The sequence below is a fragment of the Populus alba genome, chromosome 18 (genome assembly GCF_005239225.2).
Source record: "Populus alba chromosome 18, ASM523922v2, whole genome shotgun sequence".
Taxonomy (NCBI): domain Eukaryota; kingdom Viridiplantae; phylum Streptophyta; class Magnoliopsida; order Malpighiales; family Salicaceae; genus Populus; species Populus alba.
The window spans coordinates 2,105,338-2,120,113 of record NC_133301.1 but is presented as its reverse complement, the minus strand read 5'-3'; the positions used below and the strand labels follow the sequence as shown (position 1 = coordinate 2,120,113).

At 34.0% G+C, this 14,776-nt stretch overlaps 2 protein-coding genes across 3 annotated transcripts; one reads left to right on the top strand and one right to left on the bottom strand.

The window, feature by feature from the left end:
• Window positions 1–1,112: 1,112 nt before the first annotated feature.
• Window positions 1,113–6,701, top strand: LOC118051255 (synaptotagmin-4). The gene is made up of 13 exons (XM_073406199.1): window positions 1,113–1,441; window positions 1,532–1,640; window positions 1,790–1,836; window positions 1,949–2,069; window positions 2,286–2,413; window positions 3,236–3,337; window positions 3,630–3,704; window positions 4,023–4,102; window positions 4,649–4,799; window positions 4,875–5,105; window positions 5,397–5,687; window positions 5,925–6,038; window positions 6,249–6,701. The coding sequence occupies exons 1-13, from the start codon at window positions 1,337–1,339 to the stop codon at window positions 6,393–6,395; spliced, it is 1,701 nt and encodes a 566-aa protein (XP_073262300.1). The 5' UTR covers window positions 1,113–1,336; the 3' UTR covers window positions 6,396–6,701.
• Window positions 6,702–9,498: 2,797 nt separating this feature from the next.
• LOC118051256 (bifunctional purple acid phosphatase 26) lies at window positions 9,499–13,853 on the bottom strand. 2 transcript variants are annotated; one of them, XM_035061883.2, is made up of 10 exons: window positions 13,671–13,853; window positions 12,964–13,192; window positions 12,673–12,873; window positions 12,479–12,590; window positions 12,025–12,251; window positions 11,703–11,841; window positions 11,252–11,472; window positions 10,662–10,783; window positions 10,414–10,575; window positions 9,499–9,880 (listed from the first exon to the last, which is right to left on the bottom strand). In XM_035061883.2, exons 2-10 carry the CDS (start codon window positions 13,156–13,158, stop codon window positions 9,823–9,825), a joined length of 1,437 nt encoding a protein of 478 aa, XP_034917774.1. In that variant the 5' UTR covers window positions 13,159–13,192; window positions 13,671–13,853; the 3' UTR covers window positions 9,499–9,822. The 2 variants fall into 2 exon arrangements, with proteins under 2 accessions (XP_034917774.1, XP_034917776.1); XM_035061885.2 differs by having other exon boundaries at window positions 12,964–13,178.
• Between the last annotated feature and the right edge of the window lie 923 nt (window positions 13,854–14,776).

Here is a 14,776-nt window from a genome sequence, read left to right as displayed (position 1 = left end):
TTGATTTTTTTTTTTTTTTTTAATATAAGTTATATGAAAAGATTTAAAAAAATAATTAATTTGATATTTTTTTAAGTGAAATATATTCTTAAAATATATTAAGGGTATTTAGACTAATGGTAGAATTTATGTTTTAAAATACTTTTAATTTAAAAAATATTAAAATAATATATTTTTTAATTATTTTTAAAATTAATATATCAAAACGAATTAATAAATATCTTTAAAAAAAAATTTAAATATAAAAATTATTTAAAAAAATTGCACAACTAAAATCCTAAATAACTCCTCGAAAACAGAAAAATTGTCATCATTTCCCTCAGCTGTTTTTTTTTATGTGATTATGGTTATTTTTTAAATAATATTTTTTGTTAAAATACATGTCAATAATATTTTTATTTTTAAAAAAATTATATTTAACATCAACATATCAAAATTATTAAAAATATATTAATTTGATATAATTAAAAAAAAATAAACAAATTTAAATTTTTTAAAACATATTTTTAAAACACAAACAACCAAAACAGATTATTAATCACATGACCAAGAACCCCAGGTGTCGTGGATTCCACAATGTTCTCAACGTTGTCGTGGGCACTGGACACCAATGTACGCTTTTTTTAAGGAAGACGAGATCTGATACCGCCACGTACGTGGCGTGCAGATGACTACCAATGTCTCGCTCACTGTGCATACGTGGCTGGAAGACAGTTAGACAGGTATTATAGTTGGCTGAAAAGTTAAGATTTAGATGCTGACCAAAAGAATCAGTTCCCACATGAACTCATTTTCTATTAAAATATACCACCTGAGTTTTTTTTCAATTAGATACTTTATTGTTTAATTATTGTTTTGAATTAGAAACTACAAAAACTTGGGAAAAGAGAGAGGGGGGGTTTTCTTTATGTTTTTATTTTTATTTTAAAATAATAAAAATTTATTGTAAAACTATATCATAATATATTTATTTTTATGTTTTCATCTTTATTTTTTTCAATTAAATATGTTTTATATTTGTCTTTTTTAATTTTAATTAGACCAATTTTGCAAAATCTTCTCTCTGGATATTTATAAAGAAGAAACATAAAGAAGACGAACAAATTACTTTATTCTTTACAGAAGGGAAACTTAAACCAAAAGATTACTGATTAATCAATGCCAATTTAACTAAGACAACACAACCATCTAGTTTTTCTTCATCTTCACACGTCCCCTACGTTCCCATCGCAAAAAACCAACATTCTTTGATCAAACACCAACAACATGGCTTGAAAATCCACGCTGAAGCTAAAAAAGACCTGAAACTGATACAAGAGACAGAAAAACTGAAACAATGTCTTTCTTTATTGGTATGATTATAGGAATCTCTGTTGGGATTGGTCTCATCGTAGCATTTGCTAAGTACGAGAATATCAGATCCGTGCGTCGTTCTCAATTGGTAAATCCCATCTGATTCCTTGGTTTCATTAACGATTCATGGTGGATTGTTTTTTTTTTAATGTCTGCGTTAATGTTTGTGTTTTTTTAGGCTAAGACAGTGGCAGCATTTGCAAGAATGACAGTCCAGGATTCAAGAAAAATTCTTCCTGATGAGTTTTATCCACCTTGGGTTGTCTTTTCACAGAGGCAGAAGTTAAGTTACTGTACATGATATGAACAGTAATCCAACCATTGGATTTATGAGTTTCATCACTAGGAATCCGCATGTTTTTTTTTTTTTTAATGGGATTGATTTAGAGATTTTTATCATGGTTCTGATATTGGTTTGTTCATGAATTGCAGTTAAATTGGCTTAATGCTCACCTTGACAAGATTTGGCCTTATGTTGACGAGGTAATAAGTTTGATTAATTTCCCTTTTTCATGGTGGATTTCTTGCTACACTTTGGGTTATAAGTAATATTGAGCTGCGAGTTTCTGTGGTTTCTGGTTATATAATGGTATAGGCAGCATCAGACCTGATAAGAAGCAAAGTTGAGCCAGTTCTTGAACAATATACGCCAGCTATATTTTCATCTATGAAGTTTTCCAAGTTGACCCTTGGCACTGTGGCTCCACAATTTACAGGTTAGTTTGATTGATTACAAAATCGGTTCAAGTCCTTGGTGATTTTTCTTTTTCCAAAACGTTGGCAATCATGGGATCAATAATGACACAGAATTTATGGTTAGAAATCGAGAAAGAAACCTTCTTTCCCCCTTTTGTTAGTCATTTGAGTAATTGAGTTCCTGGGCATGCAAAGGAACAGAGTGATGATATGTGCGAGTTGTGGATGTCTTATAGGAGTTTGCATTATTGAAGAGGAAAGTGGAGAGAAGGGTATCACCATGGAATTGGAGATGCAGTGGGATGGCAATCCAAATATTGTACTTGCTATCAATACAAGAGTTGGTGTGGCACTACCCGTCCAGGTAATCTTCAACTTGGTTTGCTCGGTTTTCGTAGAGTATTCTACTGACCTCGTAATGTACATGTGAAAAAACCATTTAAATCTAAGAGCTTAAGCTTTTAGATGAGGTGATTTTTGGAATATTGATATCAGAGTCTTGTTAATCAAACAGTCATAAGTTTAAATATCACCATTTTTATTTTATTTGATAGAAATTAAGCATAAAATAATGTAGATATATACAAGTTTCAAGCTCAAAAAGCTTTCATTTAAGAGGGTATTTTAAAGAGTAATTTAAAATCATATATTGAAACCTTAACTAAAATCTTAAGCTATTAGATTAAGTTGGCTCTTTTACTTACAATATATGTGTAGTAAAGTTTCACCGACATTGATTTAAGAATCATGCTTTTCCTTAATTGAAGTTAACTAAAGCATTGATTTCTAGTATCTTAGGATATAAATAGAATAAAACTTTCTAAGTGCAGACTGCAGACTGATTCTTTCTTTTGATAAAGAAGACTGATACTAATTTCAGCTCCCTTTTCTTTTCTTTCTTTCCTTCTTTTTTGGCTTTGATACAGAAATCAAGCCCCTTTGTCACATTTTTTCTACTGAGATATAGTGATTTTACTATGTTAAACATTCTTTTGTAATTCTGGGGAATTTATTCCCAGTTTGAGAGCTGGTATCTGCCAAGAAAGCTCATCTGTTTAACCCTTTATGTCATGTTTGTTGTCCAATTAACTCACACGATATATACAAAATCTGTCTAAGTTAGTGCACATTTAGTGGAAGATCTTCATTATTATTTATATATCTTTTCCTGTTTAACTTCATCTAGGTGAAAAATATTGGATTCACTGGGGTTTTCAGGTTAATCTTCAAGCCACTAGCCGAAGATTTTCCTGGTTTTGGAGCTGTTTCTTATTCCTTGAGAGAAAAGGTGAGTTTTATCTTGTTACTTTTTAACCATCTTAAAATTATCACAATCAACATTCTGGAAAGGAAAAAGAAACATTCTGAAGGCAATGCTGATTACATACATGAACTTTTTTCATGCACATGTGCACAAACTTAAATGCTTATATATGAAAGCTCATTCTAAAAGTAGATGAAGTATATGCAGTAACAAACATTTATGTATAAATATGTAGAAAACCATATCCAAATATGCTCTGGATAACGTGAACATGGAATTCTTTGAATTCAATATATAAATTTTATTATGACTGCAGAAAAAGCTGGATTTTACGCTTAAAGTTGTTGGTGGTGAGATATCAGCAATCCCAGGCCTTTCTGATGCTATTGAGGTTTGAACAAATTTTATTTCCTGGTTCTTTGCTTCATCTCTCACGTACTTGCATGCATTTCTCAAGGATTGTCTTGTGGCTTTAAGACCACATTACTTGATCAAAATTGATGTCACACCTGATGGAGGGTGATTAATCCTGATTAGATCACAAATTTTACGACCCAGAATTTCTCATCTCGTACAAAGTATTGTAGGTGATTAAACATTAATTTGAAATACTCTTCCAGAACTGTACTTTTCATTATTTATTCGGTTACTAGGACTATGGATGTGAATGATCATAGGTCTAACGAAACTGCTGTATTGTTATGTTCAGGAAACCATAAAGGATGCTATTGAAGATTCTATAACATGGCCAGTTCGGAAAATTGTATCAATATTACCTGGGGATTATAGGTGCGCTAATTCTATCTAGAATTCTAGATTATAATATTTATTGTGATCCTTTTGCAATATTTCAATTCCAATAATGCCGGCCAGTTATTTAGTTATGATCAAGGTACAATTGGCCAAAATCTTCAGACCTGTAATCCATATTGAGATAGGTAGGCTTGAGTTTCACTCGCTTCCTGAGTTTCGTGCACAGGCTAGACCAACTCCTTATCCTTTATTGTTCTATCCATGTCTGATTATGGGACTTTTGTTTTGGTTTAGTCTAAATTCATGTTGATCGGAAATAGATATGTTGGCTGTCTTACAATAGTGCTGATTCTGTATCACCACAGTGTACTAATCCATTATATGTTCCAGAAGTTCACTGATAATTTTAAATTTTTATTTCTGATATAAAATGCTTCCTTCTTCGTTGAACACATTGTCTCTCTATGTATCGAGCCCCAACAAAGTTACAATTCCTGAATGCATCCAGCTGATTCACACTAAGAAGTAAATTTTTGGATTTCTGATGAAACTGCAATTATTAATGTTTACTTCATGTTTTAGTGACCTGGAGTTGAAGCCCGTTGGAACGTTAGACGTGAAGCTTGTGCAGGGCAAGGAGTTGACAAATAAAGACATTGTCGGAAAATCTGATCCTTTTGCTGTCTTATTTATACGTCCACTACGTAGCAGAACGAAAACCAGCAAAACAATTGTAAGACAGCTTCCCATATTTCACCACTTAGGTTTTCTTTGTTTAGATCAGCCATAACTCTTACGATAATTTCAGAGCAACCAATTGAATCCCATATGGAATGAACACTTTGAGTTCGTAGTTGAAGATGCATCAACTCAACACTTGACTGTAAGAGTCTTCGATGATGAAGGAGTTCAGCCTGCTGAACTCATTGGTTGTGCTCTGGTGGCACTAAAGGATCTTGAGCCTGGTAAAGTGAAGGATGTATGGTTGAAACTAGTCAAAGATTTAGAGATCCAGAGAGATAACAAGTACAGGGGTCAGGTAAGAATCTAGTATGCCAATTGAAATCTCCCATCCTCGTCATTGGTTTCAAGTAAGTTAGAATGATATATCGAGTGCGTAGGAGATCATACTACGACTAAACTATTGTGTAATTTCTTACGAATTCAGAAGGGGATTAGAAACGAGTTTTTTCAATTGAGTTGAAAACCTAATATGATGATATTTCCCAGAGTCAGTTTTTTTCCTGCTTTTGTTACAGATTTTTCTCTGTTCAAAAGCAATATATGAACTTGCAGTTGCTTATGAGTGCCATCTTCTTTTTTTCATCAGGTGCACTTGGAGCTTTTGTACTGTCCGTACGGCACAGAGAGCAGTTTCAAAAATCCTTTTAACCCTGATTTTCAATTGACCACTTTAGAAAAGGCCATTAGGAGTGGCACTGATGGAACAGGTGATCCTAATTCTGGAAGAACATCTCCAAAGAAAAATGTCATCGTGAGAGGAGTACTATCAGTTACTGTTATAGCTGCAGAAAACCTGCCGGCAACTGACTTGAATGGAAAGGCCGACCCCTATGTTGTCCTTATCATGAAGAAATCTGAGAAAAAAGCCAAGACTAGAGTGAGTTCGAGGTTTCTGATTAACATGATCACCACCATGTTCCTTTTTTATTTTTTCGTTTGTTTCTTATCATTCACTCATTTCATCACTTGTTCAACGAATCTGGTACATCGAAAGTGCAATTTTGGCTAACTAGATCTCTACTGATTATAACAAAGAAGAGTCTTCTAAAGTTATATTTTGCAGGCAAGACCATGCTTATATGTTCCATAACCTCATCCACTTATGCTTTCACAGGTCCTAACTAAGAACCTAAATCCAGTTTGGAATCAAACATTTGAATTTGTTGTGGAGGATGCATTACACGATATGTTAATTGCAGAAGTCTGGGACCATGACACTTTTGGCAAGGTAATGTTTCCACACCAAGTGCATTATATTGCTCATTGTCATATAATTGTCTCGCTGAGCTTTTGTTTATGTAGGTATTTAGGCATTGTTTTGTGTGCGGGCACGCGCTTTTTTTTTCAAAGTTTTGCAAGGAATCTGCATTATTCTTGCAACATTGTTAATAGTCTTTCAATATCATTCTAATTTCGACGAACTGTATGAATCTTTCAGGATAAAATGGGAAGATGCATAATGACACTCACCAGGGTTCTATTAGAAGGAGAATTTCAAGACAGCTTTCCACTAGACGGTGCTAAATCAGGAAAGCTGCTTCTGCATCTCCAGTGGACACCGCAGCTAAAGTTTCGTGATTCTTGATCTATAACTAAAAGGGTATCTTTTCAAGCTTCTCCGTGCAGATATTCTTGCCTGTTTTTCTCTTTGCACGCAAGTGCTAGAAGCCAATGCTACGATTTTCCTCGATGCTGTGTTGTAAAGGATGTTAAAGATTAATGTAAAGGAAAGAAGAGGAAGAGGATGAGGAAAGTCCAGCTATTCTTTTCTTCATGTCTAACCATTTTTACCCTTTTTTTCCCTTTATTGGATTACATTCTGTGATATGTTTAAATTCAGAATACATGTATGTGTATATATGCAATGGAGGCTGATGGTATTTGCAGATAAGTTTTGGTCTTTCTTGGTAACAATCTTTAAGAGATGGATTAAATGCTCCAAATCCTCCTTGTTCTTTCTCATTTCTTCATTTGCTTCAACTTTAATCGACTCTGATTCAATAGTGAAGTGTACAAGCTTCTGCTTCAATTCATCATGCTCTGTCAGTATTCAATATTACAGGTTAATTAGTTTGTGAATGCTAAAGACTGTTTCAAATGAAATTGCTTTGATATCCTCTTCCATAAGGGTAATATCTGATGAGAGCAACACTATATCTATATAAAAAAAAAACTTTTCCGATTTTGTCAAATTCTAGAGGGACTCAAAATTCAAAACATAATCTGATTTGAGAAGGAGGAAGCATAAGCATAATATTTTATGGACAAGAAAACAATTGAACCAAGCTATTAAACCAAGGGTACTAGTTATGTCATTCATACGTTTATAAATAAATAAACCTAATGTACTCCTTGAACCATTGAAATTTGATCTCACTGAAATCTCTGCCGTTTTCCAGCTGGAATTTGATGGATAGCACCAGAATTTAACAGATATCCCTTGTCTAGACCTGAACTAGCAAGATTTAACATGGAAGAACACTTTTGAGAATATCCGCGATCCAACTCAATGTAAGATGGTGAAGCCAATGGTTTTTGAGCAAGAGAGCTTGCATTTGCAAATGTATTCTGATTACTCATGGAAACAGGTAGAATATTGAACGGTTGCAATGGAGGCGAATTTCTCCACCGTGGAAGCGGACCTGCAAGAAGTGGCGTTTGAAGGAGAGGGCGTGCTTCCATTAGAGCCTGCAACAGCTTTCCCTTTTGAGGCAGGACTTTTCCTTTTACGAAATTTTCAATTACAGCATCAGCCGGATGGATCTTGGCCACTGCTGGAGGCACTAAACCTGCTGATATAGAGGGGCGTTGCTCACAAACCCCATATGACTTGAGTCTGCAAAGTTATTGTTAGAGAAATCTGGTGATGTAATTGTATCAAAGAAGGGATCCACAGGAGAGGAGCCATGTGATTGGTGATTATATGTTTCAGATAAACTGTTAGATTCAGCTATGCTCGAGTTTCCTATCACAGAAACTACCAGGGGGTTTTCGGATTGTTCTTGAGGATGAATAGGCAAGGATGCAGCCATAAGTTCAGAAAGTACAAGATTGTGAGCTTGTTGGGCTCTAAAAATCAGCTTAGGCTAAAAAAAAACTAGCCTGAGTTTAGTCGTGCGAAGATTAAACCTCCTAGCTATGAATCAACCACTCCATTGATTTACTTGTAATTTGCTAATCCTCAAGCTTGGTTTAAAAGGGATTTTAGTTAAATTTTACTTTGAAATGACTAGTTGGCTTGCGTTCTGATGCGCGAGACAAATTAAAAAATAATATAAAAAAATATGCAAACATTGTCGGTTATAGTCTTGAAATCCGCCCGGTCCAGCGGGTCTACTCGAAACCCAGTTGTCTTGAAGTTGAAGAAAAAACAAGGGAATAAAAAACTCGGTAGGACCTGACAACCAGATCAAAAACTCGATTATAACTTGTTGACTTTTTTACTAAAACGACGTTGTTTTGATTTTTTTAAAAAAAAAAAAGAGAATTAATCCCGGCAATCCAGTGACCTGGTCAAAACTTGGAATCCGGGTCTTGGACTGGATCGGGTCTAAAAACTATATTGTCAATGCATTTTTAGAAGAGAATTGTTTTTTAATTGTGAACATAAAATTTAAATTTTAGTATTAATAGCTTATATAGTATTTGGCATTCAAAAAGCCACTTTTTATTTTAATATGTGGTATAAATCTCTAATGTTTTAAATTTTATTTTCTTATGGATCAACAAAATGCTAGATTTTAGTCCTTGTGATTTTTGTCAATGTATATCCCTTTCTTATCCTTTTACTCAATTGTGTTCTTCTTTTTTTCCCTTTTTTTCCAATAATTAATATCCCGCCAAGTGAGACAAGTTCAAGCCCTGTAATATTGTCGAGGTTATAAAATGCATTCAAGGAATGAAAGGATAAAATTCGACATTAATTGCTAGCAGTGTGAAAATTGTGCGCGTGATAATATATAGATTTGATCAAGTTTTTGAATTAAAGATATTGTTAGTGGACATTCCTAGAAAACAAAAGAGTGTTCATTTGTGGACTAACTCCTTCAAAAATTCATAGCTCTCTCATCTCTTGATTAATTTCTAAATTCAAAACAATGGAAAGATTCTCCATTTAAGCCTCAATTACCCATTTCAAGCTCAATTCAAATACAATCTTATATCACGTTGATAAAAAAAAATAACCAAATCAAAATTTAAAAAAAAAAAAATCAAAACCAATTCAAACCGCTGATTTCGATTTGGTTCAGTTTTTTAGAGAAAAAAACCGGTCAAACCAGTTTGGCCTAGTTTTTTTTTATTTTGGCTCAGTTTTTTTGGTTTGGCTTGGTTTTTTCCGGTTTGGCTCAATTTTTTTGGTTCGGTTCAGTTTTAAGCTTATAAAACCGATACCAAACCGAACCGGTCGGTTTTTTCAAAATTTAAATCGGTTTAATCAGTTTTTTTTCACAATTCATTTTTTTTATTATTTTTTTCTCGGTTTTCTTGATTTTTTTACTTGCTCACCCCAATGCTGATGTAAGGTCTTCAGAATATTACCTCGAGTGTGAGCGTTGCCTCTCATTCTAGACCTCAAAGATGACCTACTTAGCTCACAGAGCTGAGCTGATAAGAGTTTTGCAGGATCTGATGCACTTCTTTGGATTCATCTGCTGATAAAGTTCTTTTGATAAGAAAAGAAGTGAATCTGAGCAATGAAAATAGCACTTTATTATATGATGATTTACAATGGAGTCGAGAGCGATAGTGACCAACAATGTGTCATTATTGAGCCAAGAAATCAAGGAATATTTCAGGAAATGAAACTTGACAAACTAATTCCTTAAAATGATATATTCATTGCTGGCAAATTCAACAAATGGCCGTTTACTATAACATGATCCCAAATATTTCTGCGAACAGCACAGGTTGCTAGCATCCCCCGATCTTGATAATATAGTAGTGCAAAATATTACTGCTCTGCCACGGCATGCACAAAGCACAAATTTATGAAACCTTTCTATCCAAAATCTTCAGTAACTAGCATGTTCCCTAGCCTTGAGATGTCTCCTTCTATGCAGATTGCTTGCCCTGCATGACAATTCATCAAGAGCTCTAAATCGAATCATGTTTCATGAAAGAAGTTATGAACATCGGATAGCCAATGATGTGCAACCGTCGCTTTGAAGCATATGCTATTAATATTCTGTTACTCAAAGGCAGATCATTAAGTTATTCTACTGGCATCATGTTTACGAATAGTGTTACAAACTTGCATGTGCTTTGTTTATTTGGTTTTTAGGGTGTTTTTTTTTTTCAATTTAGAAAGCAAATAAAACACACAAAACATACTGGAGCCGCATATTGCACTTATGAATGAATCAATCACTTGTATTATACAAGACTTTTGCATCAGTTTTGTTGCTCATCTGATATTTGATATCTTTGAAAAAACTTCCTCTATCTTCATTAGAAACTTTACCTTTCCTCAAAAAATGCAAGTACGCAATGCCAACTTCCCAATGCAGCTATAATACTTATCTGATGCTTGAGAAATACCACCATGACTAAACACTAGCATCTAGCATTCTTGAACAAAAGGAAGGCAAAGAGATCACACTTACCAGTATTGGTTATGGAATATCACAGAATCAGTTGTTTCTGGCTTTCCGTCATCATTTCGGTTCCATTGGTAGAATGCATGTGTTCTGTTCCTAATCTCCAAGGTAGAATGGCCATAACTAGCTTCTCTGAATGCGGAATAATCTGGTTGTGGGTCGAAGAACCTAATTATAAATTTCATCAGTTAATAGGTAACCCATATTTGAATTAGTTAGATTTTCCTAAGCTTAAACAATTAGATTTGCCTCACCTTCCAACAAGACCTTCCTGATTTCCCCCATCCCCAACAGTTAGGTACACAGGCGCTGATTTGTCAGGAACAGGATAACGGTCACCAGTTGTCACGTTATAATGTATGTTTGAGATACGATACTGTAAATCAAGGATACTCTCAATGAGAAAAGGAAACACTTGATAAATTCAAAACTGGTGCATAAAACGATATATACAGCACCATTAGGATCAGAATATGAGGGGTTGCAACTCCAAGGCACTTTCAGGAGAATCATGCATCATGAACATGACTTCTTAGAATATGAATAGCAGGGTGGGCTAAAATTGTTTCTTTAAACATGCGGCTGGGTTGGGTCTCAACTATAGGAGCTGCATGCCAGTTTGCGATCACCAAGGACCTACTTAAAAAAGTAGCATCTCCTCTTTTCCAATGAAAACTTTGTAAAAAAATGTTCTTCGGGATTCAGTGAAGTTTCAGGAGAATGATCTTATGGGAATTCCATTTAGTGGAAGAGGAAGGTACAAATATACAAATTGATTACCTACATGCCTATATGATGATGTATTGATAGGTCTACAAGGCATAAAAAAGAGGAAAGTACATACTGATCTTTCATACGCATGAACATGACCAGCAAAAATGAAGTCGACTTTGGATCTAACAAACCAGCTTTCAAAGACTGCACGCATGCTTTCACCTTCCATATAGTGGGCTGCATTGCTGTTGTAGATGGGCACGTGCATGACAACAATGAGCCAAGGTGTCTTCTCCCTGTTGACTCTTTTCAATTCTTCTCTAAGCCACGTCCATTGAGGAGTGTATTTTACTGATTAAAAAACATTTGCAAATTCATTACAACCAGAAAACATTCGACTTATAGTAACATCAAATAGTCTTTTGAAATATGAACTAAGAATAGAAATCATTAAAATGTCAACAACAGTTGCCATCGCATCTACTTTGGTAAGAAACCAGCAAATTTTAAGCAGATAGTATCATTTAAGTTTTGGAATAGACTAGCTACTTCCTGCCAAAACAAAGTGAATTAAGGATTACCAAATGGAGAATAGCTGGAGAGGACAATGATGTGAGCAGATGCACGGCGTATAGCATACCAAAGAGGATTGGTGCTTTTTGAGGCTGTATGAGGGGTGGCAAATCTATGCAGAAATGATTTAAATGGAAGGACTTCCTCCTGGAACAAGATGATTTGTGTGTGAGTTGACAAGCATTAAAGCAAAGAGGATACATTAACAACAAAAATGCCAAAGATTAGACGTGTTGAAACTAGCGCATTAATAAAACTAGAAACAATAGATCAATGGCAAGAGCATAAAAACTAGAAAAGAAAACATGAGGTGAAGAAGCTTAAGGTTACCATGTCTGGCATGTACTCGATCTCATGATTCCCAGCTGACCAAATCCATGGTTGATATGCAGCACTTTGCTCGATAAAACGGCCCCATGAATCCCATCTAATACCAACATCATCATATTGATATCTATCAGCATAAGAGAGATCACCAGCAAACAAAACACTCTGTCCCCCACTCTTCATGTAATGCTCGAGAGTGGAAAGAGAATTATATGTTTGACCCAAATCACCTAAAAATATACAAAAACCAATACATGGTGAGAAAAATATAAAAACATGTGGTCCAAAACTAAGAAACATGTTCTTCCAACCACCACATTGCATTGTCAGTATCGTATTACCTGATATTGAAACAATGGACTGTTGGTTGAAAAATATCTTGCTAAAGCAAAATTCAACAGGTATTCAGAAACAAAATTCAACTTAGTTATTCTTAAAAAGCAGCAACATATCTTACCAATAATTCCAAATGTGTAGGCAGCATCTGGATCAATCTCTGGAGGTGTTTGAAACCAAAACACACGAGAGGAGTCACCTTCTCCGATCTTGTAGTAATACTTGGAATCATACTAAAAAGACAGAAATGTTAACCCCCAAAACTGAGACCATTCAAGAAGAGAAACAAAATCATAGTTCAATTGAATATTTTACCTCAAGCCCGTCAACTAGACAGTGATGAATGTAGCCAGACTTATATTTGTAAAAGGTGTAGTTAGTAATAGTGCCCTCAGCACTAAAATCATAACTATTCTCTGAAGTGCCATATTTCACGGTATTAGAACCCGGTTCATCAGGTGTAACCCAAGAGATTATTACAGCCTTCCCATCATAATCACCTTGAGTGATGTGAACCTAACAATCAACAAGCTAATCAGGTCATAATTAACTTCACCAAAAAAAAAGGGGTTTCAACTAAAATTCAGTAAAAAGTGCAAGACTCACTTGCTGTGGAGCATTATAACCTTTTGGAATTGCAAAAACTTCATTGTCAAGAGGGATATCGGTCGCTGGCCATTGCGTACGAACAAAAGTGCTCGTTAAACCCGCATTCCCATTTTCCACATAGCTTAAGACTAAAACTAATATAATTACAAATCGAAACAATTGCAGCCGCAATAATCTAGAAGCCAGCAGCATATTCTTTTCAAGAGCAATCCCTGGGAAACACAACCTAATAAATTCAGTAAGAATACAACTACAGCAAAGAAAACATTTAGACTAATAGTAAGACTAAACTAACCCAAATTAGGAAGTGCAAATCATCGTTAAAAAAAAATTGAACTGGTTGACCCTTAATTAGTTTGGCTTCTTTCCTATCTTTTTTTCTGTAGGAAGCAACTTCCTTGCATTTCAGATCTACCCATCATAACTATATTGCACTGCATTAACCTCTATGGTTTACAAATTTTGATTCATGAATCAAATCAAGAAACTCTGCAATTGTTACTTCAATATAAAATCATTTACAAGCTTTCATTCTTAACTTGTAAAGATGAGAAAGCCATAGGAAAAAAAATCCTCAATCTATAAATTTTTTGCAAGCAATCTTTAAGAAAATAAAATTAAAAGGTTGCAGAAATAAACACGAGTCCTCCTTGCTATATCGAAGCAGAGATGAGTCAGAAAGCTTTGAAAGACAGGAGGGGTACCTGAATCAATGACGAAGAACAGAACGGAACAGAAGAGAGACAAAGACAGAGGTACGCTGTTGTAGATCTTTGACAGTTATAAACGGTGACTTTTTCTCAAAAGAGTAAGATGCCAGCAAACAGATAGAGGCTTAGAGCAGTTGTTGTTTTCAAAGTTTCAAGAGCAATTTGCTAGGTAAAGAGATTCACCAATCCGCTATTGCCATGTTAGTAATAAGTAATTGCATTAGATTAATTGCGTGAGGCCGAATAATTCTTTTTTTTTTTCCAGTTTTTTCTAGACGTCGATAAAATCAATATATATAATATTCAAAAACATTTGTAAAATATTTAAAAAATATCTTGTATAACTTATCATGAAAAATGATAGTTTTTTTTTTCGGTAATCTCTACTAAATATCTATATCTAAATTTATAGTTTATATAGTTGTAAAAAAAATAAAAATAAAAATTATCTCAATTAAACATTCTCTTTAAGATTTGATGAATCAACCTTCATATATTTTGAATATAAAAAATCCAACAAAATAAAAAAATCTCCCTCCAAGCACAATTTCTCTCTTTTTGAACATTATTTTCTCTCCTCGAAAATTTATTCTTCGTATCTTACCCAAATCAAAATCAAAATCTTAATAATTACTGCCCTAACACCAGATAATAATTATTGCCTCCTCTTGATATGGTAAGAAAAGGTAAAGAGAATGGTGGAGTTCCAAGTCTTTACATCTAAAAGGAGAGCAAGGTTTCGTTTAAATTATCATTGGTTTAGGTTTTCCACAAGAGGATGCCTCCAGAACCAGTCATCTTCATCATGACTACTGTAATTCTCGCCAAGTCTTTGTTGTACAGTAGTGAGTTTAATTTCTTGGATATTTTTTCTCTCATTTCTTTTCTAAACTGTGGATACGAGAATAAGTTTATTGAAATACTGTTAGTTTTTATGTTTAAAAATATTTTAAAAAAAGTTTATTTATTTATTTTTTATTTTTAATTAATTTTTTTAATTATTTTGATAATATAATATAAAAAAAATTTAAAAGCAACCACTATTAAATATTTTTCTTGAAATCCAAGGTATTTGATAAATAATTTATTATGTATAATAC

What these genes read in the sequence shown, in the direction of transcription:
- LOC118051255 (XM_073406199.1), top strand. Translation starts at nt 1,337, where the DNA reads ATGTCTTTCTTTATTGGTATGATTATAGGAATCTCTGTTGGGATTGGT. An exon ending in ATATTACCTGGGGATTATAG is followed by an intron (nt 4,103 to 4,648) that starts GTGCGCTAATTC and finishes TTCATGTTTTAG; the next exon opens with TGACCTGGAGTTGAAGCCCG. An exon ending in ATAACAAGTACAGGGGTCAG is followed by an intron (nt 5,106 to 5,396) that starts GTAAGAATCTAG and finishes TTTTTTCATCAG; the next exon opens with GTGCACTTGGAGCTTTTGTA.
- LOC118051256 (XM_035061883.2), bottom strand. Translation starts at nt 13,158, where the DNA reads ATGCTGCTGGCTTCTAGATTATTGCGGCTGCAATTGTTTCGATTTGTA. An exon ending in GTTATAATGCTCCACAGCAA is followed by an intron (nt 12,874 to 12,963) that starts GTGAGTCTTGCA and finishes GTTGATTGTTAG; the next exon opens with GTTCACATCACTCAAGGTGA. An exon ending in ATATTCCATAACCAATACTG is followed by an intron (nt 9,881 to 10,413) that starts GTAAGTGTGATC and finishes ATTGTCATGCAG; the next exon opens with GGCAAGCAATCTGCATAGAA.